The 10,354-nt window shown below is 43.4% G+C and overlaps 1 protein-coding gene across 1 annotated transcript; it reads left to right on the top strand.

Annotated features, from left to right (window-relative positions):
• Positions 1–857: 857 nt before the first annotated feature.
• On the top strand, positions 858–9,528 carry LOC123061629 (histone-lysine N-methyltransferase ATX4; the record flags this gene model as incomplete). The annotated part of the gene is given in 23 exon segments (XM_044484808.1): positions 858–2,235; positions 2,360–2,415; positions 2,570–2,774; positions 3,316–3,426; positions 3,500–3,568; positions 3,657–3,722; positions 3,795–3,886; positions 3,992–4,084; positions 4,361–4,496; positions 4,668–4,761; positions 4,849–4,948; positions 5,042–5,166; positions 5,410–5,555; positions 5,682–5,786; positions 5,928–5,992; positions 6,096–6,297; positions 7,767–7,853; positions 7,952–8,008; positions 8,086–8,175; positions 8,490–8,576; positions 8,801–8,875; positions 8,956–9,056; positions 9,197–9,528. Coding segments are annotated over 23 exon segments (3,087 nt in total). The 3' UTR covers positions 9,288–9,528.
• Between the last annotated feature and the right edge of the window lie 826 nt (positions 9,529–10,354).

A 10,354-nucleotide genomic window follows, 5' to 3' on the forward strand; every position in this document is an offset into this window, starting at 1 on the left:
TCATCCGGGCGGCCAAAGCTGCACGCCTTTGCGACCGTGGATTCGAGCGCGGCGACCACGATTGCAACTAGTACTAGTAGATAGATTATATAGATATATGGATAAATCAAAAGAGAAAAAGAAGTCGGATTAATCGACCGTCTCTGCTTGGATCAACACCCGCCGGCGATGCCTCGACCAGGATCTACGCCTGCGCTCTCCTCTCCTGGCCCGTGCACGATTTTTGTTTCGCGATTCGCCCAAGGAGGCCGACATGGAAACTCGCACAAATCCCACCGGAAGCTCCACCTACAGAAGACTAGATCAAACACCGGTCACTGCCAGGACCGAGCTGCAGGGACTCGAGCTCGAACTCGAAACAAGAACACGAAAGAAAATAAAACCCGGAAATTTCTTCATTCCGTCGGGGTGGCGAAATCGGGCATCGACCATTCATATTTCCATCGAGTTTGAGAAGACAGTCAGTGAGTCGCATCTGGATCAAACCGTCTGTCTCTCCGCCCGCCCGGGAGGGACGATCAATCATCACTACAGGTACAGCGCCTACCTACCTACTCGTCGTGACGTCGCCCTAGCCTAGCCAGCTCCCCATCCCATCCCACACTGCACAAAACTCGTTCGTGGCCACCTTGATCATCTCTCTCTCTCTCTCCTCCCGTCCATGTCGAAACCATCTGCTCCAAAGTCCAAACCCAAGCACAACCAAAAGCCCAGACCAAATTCCGGATTCGAAGCTCAAACCCACACGAATCCAAACTATAAAATCCGGGCAAAGAAAATGCCCGTACCACGACGCCAAAACGCCAAGCCCAAGCTCCTCGTAACGCCCACCGGCCTCCTCCGTCTCCAACTTTCCATGGACGCGCACCGTCACCACCACCACCAAAATCCAACGGCGAGTCGGGACGGCAACTCCACCTGCACCCACGACGAAGACGACGACGACGACGACTTCCATCCATGTAACCACCATCCCATCCATCCATCCATCCTTCCTTCCGCACGAAACCAACCCGATCCCACGAGAGAGAAAAATCAGGGCCAGGATCGTTTTTACAACCGGGTCGCGCCCCGCTCCTCGTTTCTCGTAGGACTTCTTCTTCCCGAGCCCTCCCATTAGAACACACAAAGAACAGGCACCAAAAAGAAAAAAAAATCCCCCAATCCCGATTTCTCCTTCTCTCCGTGTGCATCTCCGTCAAAGATTTCTTCTTTGCTCCCCTTCCTCCTCCCGCCGTCTCCGCGACGGCTCGTGGGGAGAGGCGGGGGACGAATTCCCCTCCTCTCCAATTCGCCGCGGCGAGGGCAGGGCTAGGGTTTGCGGGGGAGCCCTCGCCGAATTCGCCGTGATCTCGCCGCCGGGCCGGTGAATTCGGGCGGGGGGCAAAGGGTTCGCGTGTGATGATCTTCAAGCGGACCCAGCGCTCGGAGATCCTCAGCCTCAAGCGCTGCAATGCCGAGGGCGAGGGCGGCGCCGGCGAGCGCCGTCCAAAGAGGCAGAGGGGTGACGACTTCTTCCCCGTCGAGCTGCTCGGCCACGTGCCGGCCTCCGGTATCCCGTATGCCGCCGCCGGGTTCCGCTGGTGCGAGGAGCCCGAGGTTGCATCACCCGCCGGCGCTGCGCCGGCGCCCGCCGCTGCCGCCGCCACGCGCCCGCCTGTCGTCCGGACGTCGCGCGGGCGTGCCCAGGTGCTGCCCTCGCGGTTCAATGACTCGGTGCTCATCGACCCCTGGAAGAAGGAGAAGCCGGCCAAGCCGCCTGCACCGCCCAAGGTCGAGCAGCTCGTTCCCAAAAGCAAGCCGCTCTGCCGTAAAGGTGCAATCCTGGATAGGACTTCCGCATTGTCAGAGGTGGATGAGGATGAGGAGGCACAGCGTTACCGAGTGTGCCAGAATTTTGTTGCCTCCAGGAAGTACTCCATGTCTCTGAGCGCGCTCACCTCCTTGCACAATGAACCGTACAGCGGTTACCATAGAAACGAGTCGATGGAAGACGAAGAGGAAGAGTCAGAAGAGGACCTGCAGGCGCAGAAGGAGGACCTTCATTGGAGCACAGAGTTTTTGTATGGCGACATTGTGTGGGCACGGCTGGGTAAGCGGCAACCAGCGTGGCCAGGAGTTGTGGTCGACCCAGCTCGGCAGGCAGCTGCCGATGCAATGCCGCCCCAGCCGCGTGGAGGTGCTGTGCTTTGTGTGATGCTGTTTGGCTGGCGTGCAGAGTTCAGTGACGAGAAGGTACATTAATTACTGTTTTGTTCGGGCTGACTGACTTGAATTGGCGCCACTTCCTCTTTTGCTTTTGAGCCTTTTTTCTCTCTTTCTTTCTGAATGACCATTTGATGACGCCCGTGTGTTGCAGAAGTATGTCTGGGTGAGGCAAGGAGGGATTTTTCCTTTTGTGGACTACATTGACCAGTAAGTACTAGTAGTACGTAGTAATTCACTAAAAATAACTTATCACTTATTGCATTTAAAGTGCTGCAAAAGCATATCAGGAAAGCCTTTTTATTGGCAAGAAGTAGAATAGCACCCACACATGTGCTAAGAAATATATGTATTTCCATCTCAGATTTCAAGGGCAAACAGATTTGAGCAGTCTCAAACCTGGTGACTTCCAGAGGGCACTAGAAGAGGCCTTTTTGGCCGACCAGGGGTTCTCTGAAGTGCCAATGGATGACAGCACAGCAGGGCAGCCTGTTGTCTGTCAATCTTGTCCAGACGAATTAGAAGAAGTGACTGGTTCAAACGAGCTGGAGTGCCAGGCACAGATTAAGGCAAGTTGACCATTTTTCCACAACTAAGAAGACATGTATTCACAGGAAATTTCAGAAATTTATCAATATTTTTGGTCCAACCTTCCATGGCTTTGTATTCAATCCTGCCTACTGGCTTTCTAAGTTTTTGGTGTTCTATCTACGCATTAATATTAGGTATACAGTTTAGGTCTATCTACATTCATACGATTTTTCTTCAAACCTAAACTTTAGATGGGGGCCGAATGCCTGAAAAGTGCATTGATGCATGACTGCAGAAAAATCTTCTGAGAAACATTATCTAGCAGACATAGTACTGTGTGCGTATAAGAAGAATGATAAAACTGAGCATGTTTATATATTGTGGAGTACCAATGGTTATTCAACTTATTGGCCTTATAGAGCTCGCCTTCTGGGTCAGTCAATGGCCGACGATAGTTAGTAACACCATTACACTTCAGTGCTGTTCTTGTACTATTTATCACAAAATGGAACTGCTTCTTCAACTGTCATATATTTCCCCAATAGACTAATTAGATTTTTGCTTATTCTCTGCACACAGCATTATACAAGTGAATTGCAGTGTGAAAGTTGTGGAAATTGCTTTCCAAACAAAGAGTCAAACAAGTTGGTTTATGTGATGGAGCAACTTGCTTGCAAACACTGTGCTAGGGTATGTTTTGGTGAACCTACTTCACTCTGAGTGTCTTGTCCTTACGGCTTACACTACCTTCCTGTATGTGCAGATCTTGAGATCAAAAGAGTACTGTGGGATATGCTTGAAAAGTTGGCAACATAAATGTGACCGAAGATGGGTAAGACATAGTGTAGCCATTAGCGCAATATAAATTTATCTTATGTTTCCAACCATGCAAATTCTGAAGATGGGAGGTGATTAACCAGGTTTGCTGTCATGGTTGTGAAAGTTGGATTCATGCAGAATGTGACAAAAAGTGCAGCAACCTAAAGGTTTTTCTCGTCATAATATCTTTGGTGCTTTAGTAATTTACCATCGCTAACATGCTCATTTTGATGCTATAGGATCTACGAGACAAAAGTTACTTCTGCCTTTACTGTAGAGTTAAACGTAACTCAAATCTGTCCAGCAAGAAGACAAACTCTCCTGATGATAGGTGAGTTAGAAGGCTAGAACTACTTGTTTATGCTACAACTTCATATTTCAAGGTTCTAATTTATTTGCTCTTAAGACTAACATGTACAATCCATTTGTGAAACAGTAAAGATAATTCTGCACAGAAAGGAAGGAAGCCTGACAGAGTAGGGGTCATCTGTTTTGACATGGAAGGAACTTACCTACCAAATCTCGAACTGTAAGAACCACTTATCTGAATTACATTAGATTGTAGTGAAGTTATTCCTACTTGTGACTGGCATGGCATGCCTGCACCACCATAGCTTAATTTCAGTTTTCTCACAATTATGCACACTTAGTGAGATTATTGATTCCTGTTTTTTGGCTTGAACTTATCTTTCTGCTTGCCTTCGTTCATTGTTTAGGTGGTTTCCATTCATCTGCATATAACTCTGATATTTTTCATATATATCTGGACCTACTTATGACTTCAAAAACTATCTTTTTTTTGCAGGATTTCTTGCCATTGTGCCCCTTGTAAGGGACAAAAGTTTCTGTTCAATGAATGGGAAAGGCACGCTGGCTGCAGAAGTAAAAATTGGAAATCTAGTATTAAAATGAAGGGAACACTTATGCCATTTGGAAAATGGGTTCGTACAGTAATGACAACATGCTTTCGTTTCAACCTTTTCCACTGCATATATAGATGCTGTTAGTACTTGTGCAACTGTATAGTAGTGTTGTAGTTTTTATTTCTGTTCCTTTGTTGGTTTGTAGTTCTATTTGCTAGGGTTATGAATGTCCCACATTTCTCTTTACAGATAGATCAACATCAACCAAGCGTGTGTTCCACATATCCTTCAAAGCGCTCCTCTCAGAAACTGAAAAAACAGCAGTTACTTGATTTGTTAAATGGTAACTGAGCATTTATTTTGTAGCCTATAGTATTAGAAGATCTGGTTCCCAGGAATTTGAAGTGACGGACCTTGAATTTATGTACAGAACCTTATGATCATGTACAAGTGAAATGGACAACCGAAAGGTGTGCAGTCTGTAGATGGGTTGAAGATTGGGATTACAATAAGATTGTGATTTGTAACAGGTATTAAGCTCGTGTTGCTCGCAATGTTTTTCTTTGGTGCGAATCATTTTGAGATATGGAATAGAGTTTGCAATTGATCACATTCATGTTCAGATGCCAGATAGCTGTTCATCAGGAATGCTATGGTGTGAGCGGTAAGCAAGATTTCACCTCGTGGATTTGTAGGGCTTGTGAAACGCCTGAACAAAAGAGGGATTGCTGCCTTTGCCCTGTGAAAGGTATGTACCTGCTATCCTTTCAGTGGTAACTGGACGAAATAGATTCCGTAACAGGATGATTCATCAGTACTGCTATTAATGTCGAACCTAGGTCTCTTTCTAAATAACAATAGTGACAACACCACAGCAACTAAATTAAGTTTGTCAAATCTGATACCGGAAAATCAAGTTGTGACATTCTGTTTTATTTAGCATTTTTGTAATCATTAACCTGGTTCTTACTGGCTTCAACACTTATTTTAGGTGGAGCGCTGAAGCCAACAAATGTTGATAACTTGTGGGTACATGTCGCATGTGCATGGTTTCAGCCACAGGTGGCTTTTGCTAGTGATGAGCTCATGGAACCTGCTATTGGGATATTGAGCATGGCACCTCTGCTATTTATGAAGGTTGAATACATATGCTGGTGCAATAGCTTAAGTGGCTTAAGATGATTGATCCTGAACGAGTGCTACGTATCTCGTATGTTTGACTACGTTGACCTAATTATGTTCCATTCTTGCCCATTGCTCCAGATGTGCGTCATATGTAGGCAAATACATGGTGCTTGCACACAATGCTACAGGTGCTCGACTTATTACCATGCCACCTGTGCATCAAGGGCAGGCTATCGAATGGAGGTATAGCTAATACTGATCGCTGCAAGAACATGTTGCTTATGCTATTTATCAATGAAGAAAAGTGTGTAATTTCATTTTTTTTGCTTGCATCTCATGTTTTTTTAGCACATCTGAACTTTACTATGTTTTCCATGTATGCAGCTGCACTGCTTGGAAAAAAACGGCAAACAGACAACAAAGATGATTTCATATTGTGCTCATCATCGGTAAGATTTATGAAGTGGAAGCACGAGTAAAGCTATAATTTGTTCACATCTTTTTGTGCAATACTGACAGTTGGATTGTCTTGGATTATTTATTTATGTGCAGGAGACCTAATCCTGATAATGTTTTGATAATTCAAACTCCTGCTGGAACTTTCTCTTCAAAAAGGCTTGTTCAGAGTAGTGGCACCATAGCTGCTTCAAGACTGATTAGGAAAGATCTTCCCAAGGATTCAGCATCAGAAGTTGAAACTATAGAGAATTTATGTTCTGCAAGATGTCGAGTTTATGTTAGGAAAGAACTGAAGGTATGCCTTGCTTTAAAGTTGAAAGAATAATGAATGCACCTTTATGCTAGCTACAACGTAAGCCACAAAACGTACGTCTAGCATGTAATATAGCCATTATAGCAGCTCTTAACAATAAAGTTCGGGGAAGTACTTGTTAATTCTAAGGATGTGGCCATTATCTTTTGATGCTAGTGCTACATGAGAATGGGTAACTAGGATAACAGCTAAAGTTACCCCTGTGTTACTAGCAGATAGTCTGGTTTCTACTCTCTGTTGTGCTGCACTATGGAATCTAGTTAGTTGGAGGGATTTTTACTACTTCCAACCAAGTGTTATGTCTCAGAATTTTTTTTCTTTCAGCTAACGGTTACGTCCAAAAATAGGGCTAAACATGTTTCGTAGGCTTGTGTGAACTTGCAAGATACCTTGGAGGCTGGGACATTTAATTCATTTAGCTAGCATAGGTACTAGTTAGAAACCAGTGTGGTGATTTATCCAGACGGTTATCAAAGACAATGTTTGATCAGATCTGGAGTTTGTAGCTGTTAGCAGTTGGGTTTTTGTGAAATGTCATAGTGTGACGAAGCAGATTCTGACTTTCAGGCTTAAGAGTGGATCTGGTAGCACCATAAGTCGCTCATCCTCATTCTCCAGGTGGCAAAGACACTCTGAGCTGTGCCTGATTTAAGCGAAGAAAAAACACTATTTCAAAGAGCACATGCAACAGCCTTTTTGTAATTGCTTAGCTGAACTTCGACTCCTTGCTATCCGACCCTGATTCCTCTTCTTTTCGTTAGTTGTGACCATATGGAGCACATTACTGCAAGGCATTCAACCTTTGTTTGCTGTTTATTTTCCTAATCCCAACGCCTCCCACTGGCCAGATTCTCTGGACTCAACTTCAGTCTAGGACTCCCAGTCCTGTCATCATGTGCCTGCTGCTTCTCTACCTGGCACATATGGTGTTGCTCAATAGGCAGTGTTCCTGGGAAAATACCCTTTGGAACATGGTGGTAATTACACCTGGTTATGTATTTTATTTTTATTTTTTTAAGAAAAAGTCAAAACGTTCCAAAACTTTTTCCCGAACAAACTTGAGCTGTCATTTCTAGTGTACAAAAATAATTTGCAACGAAATATTCTCTGACAAAAATGACAAATTTGTTTTTTTAAAAGTGTGAACAGTACGGCATATATAGCGACAAATTTGTTTTTTTACGTCCAGAACAACATGAAAGTCTTCTCTTTGCGAAAGTTTTTATACGAGTGCAACAATAGATCTACTTTGTTTGCAAAAAGTTTCAGATTTTTTGACTTTCTTCCAAATTACTATTTTAAAAAAAAATTGGGTGTAATTACACCCGAGAGCCAAACGTGCGTGTCCGTGTTCCTGCCACTTGTTCCCAAAATATAAGTACTGTTGCCGGTTGGTATCTTGTATTGATAACCCATTGGTGCGCACCTGATTGGAATTTTGTTGCATGCAGAGATCCCGGGAGGCAGCAATGGCACACCGAGTAAGAGGATATTGTCAACACCGCTGGGATGAAATTGACAGTCTGAATCCACGAAGGGTAATTTGATTAATTCTGTAATGTATGCATGCTTATTAGATATCTTTTCCCATCTTTTAGTCAAATTTTCTTATGAAGGAAAACTCTGTACTCTGCAGGAAGAGAGGGATCCGGAATCCTTTTCTACTTTTAAGGAGCGTCTACATTATCTTCAGGTTACTATATGTCTGTTGGCTTTCCCTTGTACTTATATATTTGTAGTATGAAACTAATTAATTTTTCTTTACTTCAGAAAACGGAACATAGCAGAGTATGCTTTGGTAGGTCAGGAATTCATAGGTGGGGACTTTTTGCTCGTAGGGACATTCAAGAAGGAGAAATGGTATTCCCTCAAACACTATTATATGCCATGGAAATATTTTTCACAATTGGGGGCGCTTGAACAGTAGATATGCTTGGTTGTAATGACACGGTTTTCTTTCTACTTTATACGTTACGCTCCATTGATATTTTTTTAAAGGTCCATTTATACTTTTCTTACATGGTTGCTTTGTAACCACTCGTGGTAATTTCTGTTCCCACATATGCGCCCTAGTTTCCATTATTAAGCCGGCATTCCGCTATCCTACATGTGGTTTCATTAATACGCTGCTGCCCTCGTTCAAGAAATTGCTCATGGTTAACTTTTTTTTCCAGGTTCTAGAGTACCGCGGTGAACAGGTCAGACGAAGTGTTGCGGACTTACGGGAAGCACAGTATCGTGTACAGGGAAAAGATTGTTATGTGAGTCATCTTCCATACCAGTTCCCCCGTTATGTGGTGTATCCATGAGTGCATTTTTTTCTGTGAAATAACATTATATCTACAACACACATGCTATTTGGCCATCCCAACTGCTGGAAATCACGTGTTGTATGCATTATATGGATTTATGATGTATTATTTTAATAGCCTCTGATAATACATCTAACGTTAACTACATTTATGCTGTCCTTTTTTCTGCCCAGCTTTTCAAAATCAGCGAGGAAGTGGTTGTTGATGCCACAGACAAAGGAAACGTGGCACGCCTGATTAATCATTCTGTAAGGATCATATAATGAACTTCAAATCTGCTTAAGATTCTAAATAATATGTGCCTGATGTATTGTTATTTTTGCTGCAGTGCACGCCAAACTTTTATGCGAGGATTATGAGCGTGGGGCATGATCAGAGCCGCATTGTTCTAATTGCCAAGAGAAATGTTTGTGCCGGTGAAGAGCTAACGTATGTCGTATATGATTTCCTTTTCTTTTTCTTTGCAGATGGTCTCAGCAAATTATGTTAAACTCCATCGTGATAATCTTTGTGTTTCTGCAAGGATGCAAGGAGACTAAACATGTTTTTATGTTGTGTGTAATTTCTAGGTATGATTACCTGTTTGACCCTGATGAGGCTGATGATTGCAAAGTTCCTTGCCTGTGCCAGACTGCTGACTGTCGGAAATTCATGAATTAGGTTAGAGTAGATGTCAATGGGCATTGTCATAGTTTTTTTTTTTTGCTTTAGCATTTTCTTGGTTCATTGGTGATAAGTGGTATATATTACCTTGTTCCCTCCTACGCCCCAATTTTTTTTCACTCTAGTCTCTAGGAATAAGTTTAGTCAGCTCGAAAGCATGAGCTTCTATTCCTGTAAATGCTTCTAGTGTATCCACTATAATCAATTTTCTCTAGTGCCAATTTTGATTATATTTTCATTCAGATATCACTAGTGTACATGGCGTGTCTACAAAATAGTGGAAGATGGCAACAGTAAAAACAGAGGGGCACATCAGAAATGAGTGCTCTTGTCGTACTGAGCAAATTACAAGTTTGATGGTCTCAGTACTCGTTTCTTCATGAAATTCTACAAGCTTTCGAAGTACTCGGGCATGAGATCTGTAATTTTCCCGGGATATTTGGGCATGCAAACTTTCAGTTCTCGATTTCACCTGGGAGCATGTGCATGAGATATTTGATGCACCTATTTCCTGCTCCCTCCGATCCAAAATAAGGGTCGCATTTTTTAACAGCTGTTAGTTTAAAACTGCAACACTTATTATAAATTGGAGGTAGTAGTAATTTTCGTGAAAGGCACATGCTATCCACACATAGTGTTTTGAGACTTTGCACTGCTATCCACAGTGTTTTGAGACTTTGCACTGTTGTTCAAAGATGTGTATGTTTTTGTATAGCACAAAACATCTAGATAAGGGCATCTCTAACACGGATCATCGAATGTGTTGGGGGAGTTACCCGCAGCTAAACCCAGCTCTGAGGGTAAGTCATCTCTGGAGTTGAGTCCACCGGCTATAATCATGACCCCGCTACAATATTGACCTGGTTACAATCTTGACCTGGCCTATTACAAGACAAGTTTTCTGACTCTGAAGATAAGCCGGCTCATGGAGAAGTTGGATCACATAGATAAGAAGGCTCATAGAGATGAGCCGACTCATGGATAAGCTGGCTCACAGAAATAAGAAGGCTCACATAGATGAGCCAGGTCATGGATAAGCTAGCTCACAGAGATTAGCCGGCTCA

Source organism: Triticum aestivum, chromosome 3A (genome assembly GCF_018294505.1).
Source record: "Triticum aestivum cultivar Chinese Spring chromosome 3A, IWGSC CS RefSeq v2.1, whole genome shotgun sequence".
Taxonomy (NCBI): domain Eukaryota; kingdom Viridiplantae; phylum Streptophyta; class Magnoliopsida; order Poales; family Poaceae; genus Triticum; species Triticum aestivum.